Here is a 13,248-nt window from a genome sequence, read left to right as displayed (position 1 = left end):
GGTTATTCGGTGTCTGCGTCTGTTCTTATTCCCGCGGTTGCTTCCTGTACGCTACCTGTTGAGGTGGGACCGTCTGTACTGCCTCCGCCGCGCCGTGCCAACAGAGCAGCAACCCGGGCGGAGGGGTTTTAAAGGCACTGTGATTACAGCGGGCCCTCCAGTCTCAACGAGGGCCGTCCATTGTCTTCCCATGTCAGCTGTCACGGCCTGGTGATCCTGTCCATCCAGCCATGTGACAGAAACACTCTGAGACCCACCTCTCAAACACAGATGGCCCCGGGCCTCAAGGGCTTTCATCACACCCCCCTGCTCAAGGAAGAACCAAAATAACGTTTAATGGAAGAAAATCTCCTTTTTAAGTGGATTTCATTTCGAAGTTGTGACAACAGCATGCGAGCCAGAGGAATATCAGCATTGGTCATGTTCACTGACCCTACCAAAGGAAGCTCTCTCCTCAAAGAGCCATGGTCATAATTCTTAATTTTCACTCTTCACTCCCAGAACCAACCTGAGTAGATTCCTCCAGGCCCTGTAACTATGTTCCATTAAAGCGATGCTGTGGTGTCTGTGGGTCTTCTCTCTACACTACTAGTGGTCTCATGTAAGCACCGCGAAAGAGAGAGATGGGGTGTTTTTTTGGAACAGGGCAAGTGCGAAAATCAATACCCAATCCCCATAAAGAAAATGTCTTCTTCCCCCTCTGGGCGGCTGCTGAGCTCCTTGAATGAGGGGCCGCGGGGGTAATATTGAGCCAGACTTAAAATCAGTTTGGGAAGAAAATGTGCAACGAATGTTGAAGAAAAGGTCATTTCTCCTGTTGAGGGACATAGATTCCCTCCGAGAGAGGGCTTTTATTCTGAAACACAGGCAAGATGGCTTTGCAGCAGTCGCAGTTTGGTATCGGCCAAGCAATGGCGTTAAACCGTGACGGAATGCACTCTTTGAAATGGGGCCACGATTCCCCCCCAGACAGAAGGACGGTGCTATGCCATAGCACCGTCCTTCTGTCTGGGGGGTTAGGGTTAGGGTTAGGGTAAGCAGAACCCTAACCCTAACCCTGGCTCTGATGCTATGGCATAGCATCAGAGCCAGGCCAGGTGTCAAGCCAATCTCCAACGGTCAAATAGATGTAGGATTGCGACTGTTGTTTTGTGTGGGCCTCTAAACAAAATAACAGCTGCAGAATCTTAACAGAGATACAGAGACCGACCACACACACACACACACACTAATAAACATACATGGTGTCATATTTTTATTATCATGGCATGTGTGTAATCTTATATATACTTATCCCTCTCCCAAGTCCCCTTTAATAAGCTACACACACACAACTCTGACGCACAAACATACACACACACACACACACACACACTCTCTCTCTCCGTCTTCGCCCTGGCTGTCCTGCTAAATTAGCGGGTTAGGTAAGTGCACCAGGAATCCATGGAGGGGGGCAGTACCAGCCCCCCATCACTGGCCAAGGGTGCACTGCAACCCTCTCAGCCACACAGTGGGGGAACCCAGATAGCACCTCTAGACCAGAGCCCTTCCACACACACACAGGGGAGACAGGTACGTGAACGCGATGTCTGTGTGTCATGCTTTTAATGGCTAGTAGATAGCATTGTGTTTAACCGGCTGGAATGGCTGTTTAGTTACATGTATTTCATGTGGCTCATAGTATTTCATCTCACATGAATTTCCAAGCAGAGGTTACAAACTTTAGGTTACTCACAGACATGCGTGTGCTGTTCACAGTGATAACACATTATAACAGATATTAAAGCTACTCGCTGTGTACACAATTATATTTCAGTCTCAATATGAGATTGAGAACTGTGTGTGTTTCCTTAATGCTGGTGCAGCCGAGGCTCATAAAGATGATGATGATGCAGCGGGGGCCAGGCGAGCAGACCAAGCACAGGATGCACCTCGCCAAGGCTCTTTGTGACGAAGTCAGGGGAGGTGAGCGACACCCTGACCTGCAGGCGGTGCACTCATCCTATAGCACCCTATGGATTGATGCATGGCTAAGAAAAGCACCTCAGCGATCAATTGTTATGAATATTTTAAACGGAGGCACGGAGCTCAATGCCCTCTTGTGCTCCCACTATCTTTCAAACGGGAAACCATGGCAACTTAATCACTCTTAACAGTGAGTTGGCACCAGAATAATTTGAGAGCGATGAGTAGCTTGCGTGTCTGCGTGCTCCGGTAGTTTGCCGCACAGATTTAGTGGCACCGCATGCTTTGAAGACAGGGTTCGGATCGACAGAACACAAACGTAACCCTTAGCCTTATTACAGGCAACTTGCAAAGGCTGGGAATTCCCATAGCCCCTCCGACCAGAGTGCCTCCATCCAAAGAGCCTATTAATACACACTCGGCCATGCAACGCCTGGATGTCAATAAACATCGCGTAACAAACATCCTTTTTTCCCTAACTATTTTATCTGTCATGGTTTAAGTCTTTCATACAGACACACTCCAGAGTCCAGACTGAAAAAATGCATGAATTTAGAATAAATAGTTATGATGGTACTCTTAGAATGATTGGATTATTTGTCATCTGTTTGAAACAAAACAACATACATAAATGGAATTTGCCCGAGACAAACAACCACTACATCGAGAGAGGATTTCAAAAGCTTAGTGCTACCACAGACTGGCTGAAGGTGCAGGTATTTTGGTTCTTTTTGAAACAAAACCAATCTCAAGTCTCTCTAGGAATCTTCACAACATTCGTATTCATTGGCTGTATGGCCGTTCCTGTGGTGACCCCATCAGGTCTATCTGAGGACTATCAGGTTCAAACCTACGTTGAAAGATACAACATTTAAAATTTAGAGAATTCTTTTTTATGTATATATCCCCAAAAAATGTATATCACAAATCTCAAAATTGGTAATTAAATGTGGGTCTAAATTGTTCAATAAAACCAACAGTGTAAAAAAAACTGAGCCTTTCAACCAAAACATATATTTTCTTAACTCCATATTCTAAACCTGTGTTCCCCAACATTTCTTTCTGAATGGTCACCCTTCCACCCTGGACTCCCTCCCTGACTCCACCCTGACCCCCCACAGGGGGCCTGAACCGGGGGCAGAAGAGCAGCGCGCCCCTGGATGTGATGCTGGAGGAGCTCCAGCTCCCCACCAACCGGGGCTCGCGCATGTTCCAGGAGCGACAGAAGAGGGTGCAGCACTTCACCCTGGAGAACGCCGCCAACGCCAGCAACATGGGCAACTTTGGCAGAGTAAACACAGACCCTCCCCGCACACAGCCCCCATTAGGTCACGTATCAGCTATCCTCCTACTGAAAGCTACACGGCACGTACCCAAATCCCCCCCCCGCCAGACGCACACGCACTGCGCCTTAGCAGCTCGTTGGTGTGTCGCACACACAAGATGGATGCTCTCTCTGGAGACCTTGCCGTCCGGTCGCAGAGGGCCCCCTCTCCTGCTCTGCTAGGACTCTGGGGCCCACATCCAATAGGAACGGAGGCCTCTCGCCGCTCGTATACGAGACACACGCAGCGTTTCAGTGCTTAGGCCTAATCATGAATGTCGTTAAAGGGCCACAAATACACACCATGTCGACTTGCAGTTTGCCTCAGGGGATTAGGGGTAAGTGGCAGGTGAGGGGCCCGTGAATGCGCCCCCCAGGGAGAGAGCGGCGGTGAGAGACAGCTAAAGACCTATCCAAGGAAAACTGTTGATTATTAACAACATGGTGTAGGCGACAAGCCCGCTTTGTGGTGTTCATCTCCCAGATGTGTCCATGTCCATGTAGACTCACCCCCTCTTCCCAGGTACTTCCCCCTCTGCCTGCCCCAGGGCCCCAGCCGGGGAAGGAGAACCTGCTCACCCCCAGGGTTGGTAAGCACAGCCTGGTCCTCAACCTGCAGAAGACGATAGCCAAGAAGGGCAATCCTGAAGTCCTGGCGCCAGGTAAATGACCGGAGAGGGGGGGGGACAGTGGCTGTCTCGGGAGATTGAACTCACACCTATGCCTGGCCTTGAACAACGCCCCCGCCTGTGGAACACAGAGCCACAGCTTGGGTGAAAGCTTGGGATTGGTGCCTTCCCTTAACACGCTGGTATTATGCATTTTAACATTTTAACATTTTAACTACAGTGCACTTCTTTGGTTGTGTCCATAGTTGATGTAAACTCAACCTAAACTCCAGCTTTCTAAAGCGATACATACAAGCCAATATTACGTACATTTACTGCAATTGTGGCCTGGAATAGCGTCACCGGTGCTCGTGGTTACCTTTGTCCCATCCCCAGGGTATTCTGGTCCTCTTCGGGGGGTTCCCTGCGAGAGGTTCAACTCTACAGTGATCCCCAGGTCCTACAGCTCTCCATGGAGGGAAGGGGGGGGAGATGACCAGCGGATCCTGGCCACCCTGACTGAACAGCTGCCCAAGCCCCCGGAGCCGCCCACCTTCAGGTGTTTCAACAGGTAACCTTGTGATGCCACTTTTGCTCATAAGCCTCCATTCGGGGTTGGTCTGTTTATGACATTGCACCCAAAAAACGCTCCGGGAAGTTTAACAACTAATCCGTCTTAAGGAGGCTAATGTATTCACTCTGCGATGTTACAGCTCGTAGGTGTTACAGTTCAAGCTGCTTGGTTGCGCGTCAAGCACAGGCTTTGGAGAATCCGGCTCTAAAAATACGCTCAGATGATTAGATGATGAAGGCTTTTGCAATTATTTGTTAAATGAAGGTTCCCTCGGCACCAATCCATGTTTCCGCCGTTTGAAAACCAATCCAGTTGCCAGCTTTGCAGCCCCTGAGACTGTGGTTTGGTGGCGGCTATTTTCGCTCTGGCCTTGGTAAGATGATGCAGGGAGTCTGCATGCCTTTCACCTCCCTTAAGATAAGACCACTCAGGGAGGGGGGCTGTCTTGTGAGACCAATGAGGCTGTGGATAACAACAGACTCAGCCAACTATTGGGAAATAGAATCAAATCAAGAGATTAGAGACAGAAAGAGAGATCCATCCAAAAGACCGTGGAGTGTTTCTTATCGTGATATTGTCAGTTATGATTGGAAGTGAGTGTCCATCCAAGGACGGATCTCTACACACATCTAAATATCGCTGATCTAATTGAATGATCCTAGATTTAATTACATCTTACCTCAACTTCTACAAATTTTGTGCCAAATAGGGCTGGAGGGGATAAGCCCCCCATCACCACTTTATCCTAGCCATGAGTCACCCTGAAGCCCTCACGACTATTTTAAACCGCCACAGGACTTGGTTAGTAACAGCCTTCAGATACACAACTGAATAGTGTTTAATCTCAAGCCATCCATTTAAAGGATAGCGTGAAGATTTTTGTACACACAATTTATATACCATCCATTATTTTGAAGGTAACATCTGGCTTGCTCACATGCTGTCGAATTCTAAGCAAACTACGGAACGCTGACCTTTCTGCTTCTCGTTCCCAGATCGGCACTCCCGTTTGGGGGGCCAATGGCCAGCAGGAGGGTGATCCCAGTCATGAGCTGTGAAGCCCTGGAAGCCCAGAGCCTTCCAGCCAACAGCCGGAGCTACATGTCTCGGAGGCCCGATTTCAACAGAGCACCAAAGGGCTGGGGCATGGACTACTGCCCCGAGTCCTCCGAGCTGTGAAGAGGCTCTGCTAACACGACTGACAGGGCTCTCTGGAAGCCCGCCTGCGGCCCGACAATGACCTGCTCCCCCGCCTCTCTCCAGACGCCTGCTATGCTTTTGGACGTGTGCTGCGCTCTTTAAAGGTCATGTCAATGATTAAGCCGTCTGCTAATGGATATCAAAAGGTTATTGAATCCATTCTGAACCGTCATCTCCGAATTTAAGTCCATGAGAACACCCGAGGACACTAGCAGGGACATGACTTTCTCCTTCCTTGTAGCAGTGTGACATCACCGCGAGCTTGGAGATAACGGGTGTTCCACAAGGCTACCTCTTCATGCTACATAGACTAACACCATCATGTGAACTGCCAACTGCCATCTTTACTAATGACATTCTGCAGAATATATTCAGGAAATATAAAAGGAATGGTCAAATGACTAGATGGGGTTGTTTATTGATGAAAAATACAAATAAACATTACAATAAACAGTTTCATGGGGTAATAATATTGCGTCAAAGAATAAAAAACGATCAAATCAACAAGACTAAAATGTTTCACGGTGATAATTTGCACGATGACAGACAACTCATTTACGTAATAGAACGGCATCGATCGAAGAAGCCCTTTACAGCCCAAGGAATCCTCCAGGAATAACATCCCGGCCGTATCAAGACGAAAGCAGTGGCAGTTATTAACCTAAACTCTGCCCCCCCCCCCCACACACACACACTCCTCCGCGCTCCTGTCCGATGTGATTCCAACAGGGTTTCATTAGCCAGACGTCTTGTAACTGTCAGCTAGTAAATCCTTCTGAGTGGGGGCGCTTCAGCCCGCTCAGACACCAGCACGGCCCCCGTCCAGGTAGAGCCCCCCCAGAGTAAAGGTGAGCCCTGGTTGTGTTCCCAGTGGGTTGGGCTGCCAGGAATGACCAGAGCAGAGGTTGACGTGGTTCTAGTCGCCGTGCCGCGCTCCATGGGCGGCGTGGGCGCCCATGCGCTGGGGGTCCTGGGAGGGGTAATGGATGTGCCCCGGGGGCCTCATGCCCATCGGGGGGGGCATGGGCGGCGCCATGTGGCCCATGGGGTGGAACATCGGGGGTCCGAAACCTACGACAACAGTACAGGGTTTAAAAGAGGAAACGAGGAATCGTACAAGATGGCCTCATGCTACGTGAACTAGGGGTCCACCATTAGGATTTTTTAGGGCCGATACCGATTTCTTTCCATCAGCCTTAGCCGATAACCGATACCGATTTCCTTGAGCTGATATTTGGAGCCGATACTACCCTGGAAATCCAGAGTTCTCGTGAGAGCACAATTTGAAACTGCTCAGCGAGTCACTCTGGGAACGAGAAATATACTCGTGTATATTCTGGGCCCAGAACATTAATCAATCACACCGATGTATTAATATAGGCGGGCCAAAAGCGTTGCTGTTTTACCGACCGGATACGGCAAGAGTCTTATCTATTGGTTAGCTCCACTGGCCTGGATACGTCACCCCTGGTATTCTTTTGATATTTTCAAATGCATTCTTGGTGCGGCGCTTGAGTTGGGCCATTTTCATTACTCGTTGCCAGACCCTGCAGCTTCTAGATGTGGGTCTGGATTTCCAGGCTAGTGCCCCGTTTACACCAGGACGCTTGCGGGTAAAAACGACCAAATATTTTATTGGAAGTGCCTTTCGTTTAGACGGTGACAGCGTTTTTGGGGCTTAAAAACACAAAAATCTGAAACCACCCTCCAGAGTGGAGAACTTGAATACGCTCCGCCGTAGCGTTTCCGTCTACACTACCAAGACGCAAAACTCTGCTCACGTCGCGTACACGTTTACGTCACATACAGCGCCAGTACAGGGAAATAAACAAACATGTTGGATTATTTCCATGCGTCGGACCTCTAATAAACTTACAGGAATCTTTCCGCGAAATGTACAGGATATGTACAGATAGAATTACTGAACAGAGAAGGATCTGAAATTATGTTTTGGTTTTCACGGCGCAGATAAGAGAAGAAGGAAGATTCTACGCATGCGCTCAGACATGGCGGTGTTGTGTGATGGTGTATCACAGCACCACCTGGCCGCCTGACATGCATACCCAATCGAAATCCACACACTTTTGCGTCACCGTATGCACGCAGATTTCCTCCCGTAAAAACGCTTGTCTAAACGCGGAATAAAAAGTGAAGACACGACGCCACTTTTGTCATCATGTAAACGTAGCCTAAGCCTCCCTTAATTTACATCATAAAAATGAAACAATGATGATAACAAATGTTACAATGTCCCAATTTTAAAAAAATTAACATATATTGAACTGTCTGTAAATCATGCCGAAAAAAATAAAAATCGGCCTATACCTATACACGTAAAAAACACAAATATTGGCCGATATATCGGTCGATCACTAATATGAACAATATGATCCATTCATAAAAACACTGATAAACTTTTTCTAATGCAGTAATTAGCTTTCTTATATTTAATTAGCAAAGGCGTTTGGTTAGTGTAAACTCTAACCCCATTAAACGAGTCAACTTAATAAACTTGTTTTTTGTTGGTTAACTTACTACTGCATTAACCAAGGTTAATTACTGCCCCCTTCTCGTTAGGGGCTACCAGCCTAACCAGTACCTGGAGGGGGTGGGTTGATCCCGGGCGGGGGGGGCAGGGCGATGTTCATCACAGACGAGGTGCCCGGGTCCAGGTTGAAGTAGTTCGCTGGCGCCTCTTCGTCGTGCGCTGGTGGAGGAGGGAGAGCTGTAGCAGAGAGAAAGACAATAGGTTTAATTAATATCAACTCCGTTTGTGTCCACCAAGCGACTTCTCAATTACCGTCTCAGCAGGTTGTATACACAAAAGATCCATGTATTTGTTTTTGCATTTATTTATTCACCCACTTCCCTTGCCATCTATTTTGGTATAATAAATAGTGATGGTTCCTAGTGCACACTGTCCCTTGAGGCGTTCCACACTCACCTCCAGGCAGGCCTGGTACGGGGTCCAGACGGGTGCCCATCTCACTGACCCCCTCCTTGATGGATTCTTTCCCTCTGGCTGCCTGCGACCTGGCGGGGAAGAGAGACCGTCAGAGGAGTTGCAATCACAAACAGAACGGCATGGCCCGCTTTACCATCGTGATTGGTATTCACTGGTCGACGTCCCAACATGATGACACCATGTTTACTACCGATCCCACACCCTACCACAGCCCCCCCCCCCAGATATACGCTCACATAAAGACAACATGCTTACAAAGACGTCACCAGGGAGCAGTCACTCACCTTCCCCACTTGACGGTCAGCCTGCGTCCGTTGAGGATGAGCTTGTTGAAGGACTTCTCGGCGGCCGACTCTGCAGCCTGCCGCGTGGCGAACTGGATGAAGGCACACTGCTGCCTCTGGACGATGGTGATGGTTCGGATCTCACCAAACTGGTAGAAATGGTTCCTGCAGAGGACAACGCAAAACGGTGAGAAAAACGTCCACACGAGTTAAAGGGGTGATATCACGCCTCCAGGTGCGAGTGGGATTAGCCGTGACAGTCTAGATGTATGATGGATAGATCAGCAACATTTGCCACAGTCTACTGGTTAGGCTGGTGGACTGATCTATCCATCATACATCTAGGGGGACACGCCCACTAGTGATGTCACTAGGGCACAGGGAAAGGCCTGTAATGGCTCATCACACTCGCACCTGGTGGCATGATAACATCCCTTTAAAGAAGATCAACGACTGTGAGCGGTCCGTACTTGAGCTCTGTGTCGGTCACGGCGTCCCCTAGCCCGCCGATGTACAGCGTGGTGATGCTCTTGTCCTCCGGGGCGTCCAGGCGGGGCATGGTGGAGGCGCGCTTCAGCAGCTTGTCAGCCACCGGGTCGTTGATGCCGTAGTAACGGTCCTTGATGTTCTGGTCGGCCAGCGGATCGTCGGGGTCCGTGGGCTTCTCGTGCCTGTTTTAAACGCCAGGATATGTCAGTGGGCAAATGAACACTGCCTAACACCGGTACAATGACATGCATGGGTCATGTGTTGTCAAACCTCTCAACAGGAAGAGCTATTCTGTTGAATGGTTCAAGATGTGATGCATTAATCAGAGCCACATCATTTAATGTACAATGGTATCTATTCGCACCCCAAGGCTTCACTTGAAACACACGGCAACTTCTAACAAGGTAAGGCCAGCGCTCACCTGTAGGGGCACTCCTCTCCTCTCTTGCACTCTCCCTTCACCCAGAAGGAGCAGATGTGGGGTCTGTTCCTCTTGTAGTAGGGCGTGGTCCGGGCCAGTTTCAGCAGCATGTCACTGGAGCTCGGGGCTTTGCCCAGCAGGCCCACCGGTCTCGTCCCGTCAGTGTTGGCGATCTGGGAAGGTTAAGGCGGAGAATAGCATGAGCACGTGGTCAAAGTTCAGTGTGCACGGTGTCTTTAATATATGCACTATTACTTCTGGTATAGAACAATCCTTTTTATTTTTTTGGCAGGACCAGGACGTACCTCTCTCTCCATATTCTGTGTGTAATACTCTTTGTTTACATCAGATTTTGGCACCTCATCTTTGACAGCGAGGCCAGTGTCTCTGACCTGGATGGGAAGACCTGCAGAAAGCCAAAGGTTCTGTTAGTTTACTAATCCCCCATCGCTGGCCCACAATAACCGCCGCATTGAGTGACAGGAGGAGCTCGTACCATATTCCAGATCCAGGAGGCAGGTCTGACAGACGTTCTTCATCTTACTGCAGGTCTGGCAGACTTCGGTCTTCTTGAAGCGCATGCGTGTTCCCGGACACCAGCGGAACACTGTGAAGGGTCTGGCACAGATCTGGAAACAGGAAGACCAGTTAGCTTACTGTTTCGAGTTCGGTGTTGACGTGTTTTTGGTTGAGGAACAATTGAGAAATAAAGTACCTTGCATTCTTTGCCATACTTCTCCTTGGTCTGAAAGAAAGGGTGAACACAGTTTACCTCATGCAAAAAGGGCAGCATAGTTTCAGGAAAATGTTATCCAAGATGATCAATGGAAAACACTTACCATGCGAATGTAAGGGTTCTCCCCCAGACATGTTTGACAGAGGATTGGGAAGTCCTGGGAATGGAAGGACAACGATTGGTTTACAAACGAATACACCATCACCCCTACGTTGAGTGTTTACGCGCGATCACGTTGGGATTACGATAACATCTTTACATTGCATTCCCAATATCCGATCCATGCCCTCCTTAATGGGTCATCTATGGGAATGTTAACTATAGTGACCCTCCGCTTGTTAGTGAGCGCGCCGACAGTAGGGGAACCTGGTTGCAGGTTAATGACGGCAAACTATCATTTCAGCTGAGCTTTATATTTTTCCGGAAATATTTCTTAAAGAATGAATAAACAATTCAATGTTGTTTTTTTAAAAACAGGATTTATGTGTAAAATAAAACACACAATTGAAAATAGTAGCCACGCTTCCGCTCGCTAACGTTAGCTAGCTTCGTTCTCCGTCAAATCAACATCTACTATAAGATCTGAGTGTAATGACTTAACCTCAGGGTGTAACAGCAACTAATTATATACCAACGATATGATTATACGTGTCAGGCCATATCTCAGGTTAATAAAAACATACCGCGTCTTCCCAGTTCTGTCTGTTGTACGTATTAGCTCCCAGGGACGTCGCCATTTTAACACACTGACACGGTTGCAGAGGAGCGGGTCAAACAACGAGACGGAAGAGATGTCATTTCCAGCGCCCTGTAGGCCAATGGGATTTGAGCATTGGTTCATCGTCACATCCGCCCAAGCTACGGAACATATCTTGGGTCTAAAAGTGAGGATTTATTTTTTTTAAACAATAATTTAATTGTTTTTTATGGCTTAACGAATTTATTAATTATAAATAATCAATTATCTCAGCCAAAATTGCATAGGATATCCATGCACTGTATTTTATACGGTCGGAATGGGATGTTGGATATATAAATTAGCGTGTTTAATTGCTTAATAACTGATGTATTTGGACATTTTTGTGTCGTAAATGTTTTTATTTATTTCACTTTGATTTGTCCAGTCTCTCTCTCTCTCTCTCTCTCTCTCTCTCTCTCTCTCTCTCTCTCTCTCTCTCTCTCTCTCTCTCTCTCTCTCTCTCTCTAATCTTATGTAAGCCACTTTTGTGGGCCTAGTCAATTTACAGTTTAGCTATACACCTGTTTAGGTCAGGGTGCCTTTGCTGGCGAATTAGTTGGGGGTGACGGATGTTTGAGATTATGGATCACCGCTAATGGAACACTAAGCCCCAAATGTTTATTTAAAATGTGTGGTTTTCTGCTGGGAATAGGGAGACAATGATTAGACAGCCTGACCGAATGGTCACTTGCTTGCTTTATTACTTGTACCATTCACGAAATGTAATTGTCTCAAAAACCTGATCTCAAAGACGAATCAACCAAAAATAACTATGTATTTTAATTGTATAAGGCCTATATCAAAAAGATGTGCTGACCTTTCTTGGATATCGTTTATCAATATCTACTGCTTTCGCAAGATTTATAATAATCTGCCATGTATGATGCCTTTCGGGACAGGGGAAAAATGCTCCTTATTTGCCTTCCACTAACAGATTTAACAATGGACTTGGTTATGAGGCGTGTGACCACGACTCTCCTCTGTCATGTGATCAGGACATCCAGAGTTAGAACATTCTGCCTCAGGAAATCTTTGCCTTGGTTTCAGCTTTCCAAAATCCCCAACTCCACGGGTCACAAGGTCGAAGGACCGATGTGTGCACTTGCACGCTGAATCACCGCAGTACTGTTTCATATTTGTGTGTCATATTTGGAAAATGTTCAAAAAAGCTTTTTGCGTTATCAATTCTGAAATTCCCTTGATATGAAATGAGCGGATTTGCATGATTCATACAGTATACAACATGGAATAGTGCGTCAATTAAATAATGAAATGGTTGTAGAGCCACAGAAGTCCCCACTGAGGATAATAAGGGTGTACTGCTCTGGCGCCCCCCATCGAAAGTTATTGGGTACTGCCATTTCACACAACTGCAGAAGCAGGGAGCAATCTCAGATTTCTACCAGACAAGTCCGCCGTGTAGCTTCCAGAAGGGAGCCGATCGAAAAGCAAGACGACGACACGCACCACGCGTGCTTGAACCCCCCTCATTCCCTCTTTCTTTTCCCGTCCCCGGTGCTTTCAATCTCACATCGGGATCCAGAAGGTAAGCGCTTTGAATTCGCGGATGTTTTTGGTTCATATGGTAGATAGTCGATCCAGCGTTGCTCTCTGGATCGCACCAGGCTAGGCTAGTAGTGAACGCTGTCTGGCGCAGACATCCGAATGCGGACAGTCATGGCCTGATGGTCGCTAGTTCCAGACCCGGGGAGTAGCAGGGAGACGTGACGGTAGACGGAGGCTCCGCAGCGGCGGTGGAGGAACCGGGGATCACGGGGGGAAAATGGGCCACTTCGAGGTACCTTTTCCTTTTTTTTTTCTTTTTTTTTTTGTTGCCATAATGAACTGTGTGTGTGTGGTTTTCTTTCCTTTCTTTTGTGTTAAAATGACAGAATGCGTGTAGCTGGGGGAACCCCATGATGCGGCTCAGCCTCGCAGCAGCT

General features: G+C 47.8%; 3 protein-coding genes across 3 annotated transcripts in view; 2 read left to right on the top strand and 1 right to left on the bottom strand.

The window, feature by feature from the left end:
- The first annotated feature begins 1,523 nt into the window (after positions 1-1,523).
- On the top strand, positions 1,524-5,779 carry LOC307081202 (myozenin-2-like). Its single transcript, XM_079744292.1, has 6 exons — positions 1,524-1,572; positions 1,866-1,965; positions 3,087-3,256; positions 3,813-3,951; positions 4,294-4,468; positions 5,467-5,779. Exons 2-6 carry the CDS (start codon positions 1,881-1,883, stop codon positions 5,648-5,650), a joined length of 753 nt encoding a protein of 250 aa, XP_079600418.1. The 5' UTR covers positions 1,524-1,572; positions 1,866-1,880; the 3' UTR covers positions 5,651-5,779.
- A 290-nt stretch (positions 5,780-6,069) lies between these two features.
- On the bottom strand, positions 6,070-11,316 carry rbm22 (RNA binding motif protein 22). The gene is made up of 11 exons (XM_079744555.1): positions 11,250-11,316; positions 10,670-10,723; positions 10,546-10,575; positions 10,327-10,459; positions 10,136-10,236; positions 9,831-10,003; positions 9,391-9,591; positions 8,921-9,085; positions 8,616-8,704; positions 8,271-8,396; positions 6,070-6,742 (listed from the first exon to the last, which is right to left on the bottom strand). Exons 1-11 carry the CDS (start codon positions 11,301-11,303, stop codon positions 6,588-6,590), a joined length of 1,281 nt encoding a protein of 426 aa, XP_079600681.1. The 5' UTR covers positions 11,304-11,316; the 3' UTR covers positions 6,070-6,587.
- Positions 11,317-12,726: 1,410 nt separating this feature from the next.
- ndst1a (N-deacetylase/N-sulfotransferase (heparan glucosaminyl) 1a) overlaps positions 12,727-13,248 on the top strand; it is a 48,194-nt gene continuing 47,672 nt past the window's right edge. The window contains exon 1 of the mRNA XM_079744426.1: positions 12,727-12,851. The gene's annotated coding sequence lies outside the window, so the exon portion shown is untranslated. The remainder of the gene's footprint in view (positions 12,852-13,248) is intronic.

The sequence above is a fragment of the Pollachius pollachius genome (genome assembly GCF_949987615.1).
Source record: "Pollachius pollachius genome assembly, chromosome: 10".
In the NCBI taxonomy this organism is placed as follows: Eukaryota; Metazoa; Chordata; class Actinopteri; order Gadiformes; family Gadidae; genus Pollachius; species Pollachius pollachius.
The sequence above is the reverse complement of the archived record's forward strand: the minus strand, read 5'-3'. Positions and strand labels throughout refer to the sequence as shown.

Coding starts and splice junctions, on each gene's coding strand:
- LOC307081202 (XM_079744292.1), top strand. CDS start 1,881: ATGATGATGATGCAGCGGGGGCCAGGCGAGCAGACCAAGCACAGGATG. Junction 3,257..3,812: donor ACATGGGCAACTTTGGCAGA/GTAAACACAGAC, acceptor CCCTCTTCCCAG/GTACTTCCCCCTCTGCCTGC. Junction 3,952..4,293: donor TCCTGAAGTCCTGGCGCCAG/GTAAATGACCGG, acceptor TCCCATCCCCAG/GGTATTCTGGTCCTCTTCGG.
- rbm22 (XM_079744555.1), bottom strand. CDS start 11,303: ATGGCGACGTCCCTGGGAGCTAATACGTACAACAGACAGAACTGGGAA. Junction 10,460..10,545: donor AGTATGGCAAAGAATGCAAG/GTACTTTATTTC, acceptor TCCTGTTTCCAG/ATCTGTGCCAGACCCTTCAC. Junction 10,237..10,326: donor CCTCCTGGATCTGGAATATG/GTACGAGCTCCT, acceptor GGCTTTCTGCAG/GTCTTCCCATCCAGGTCAGA.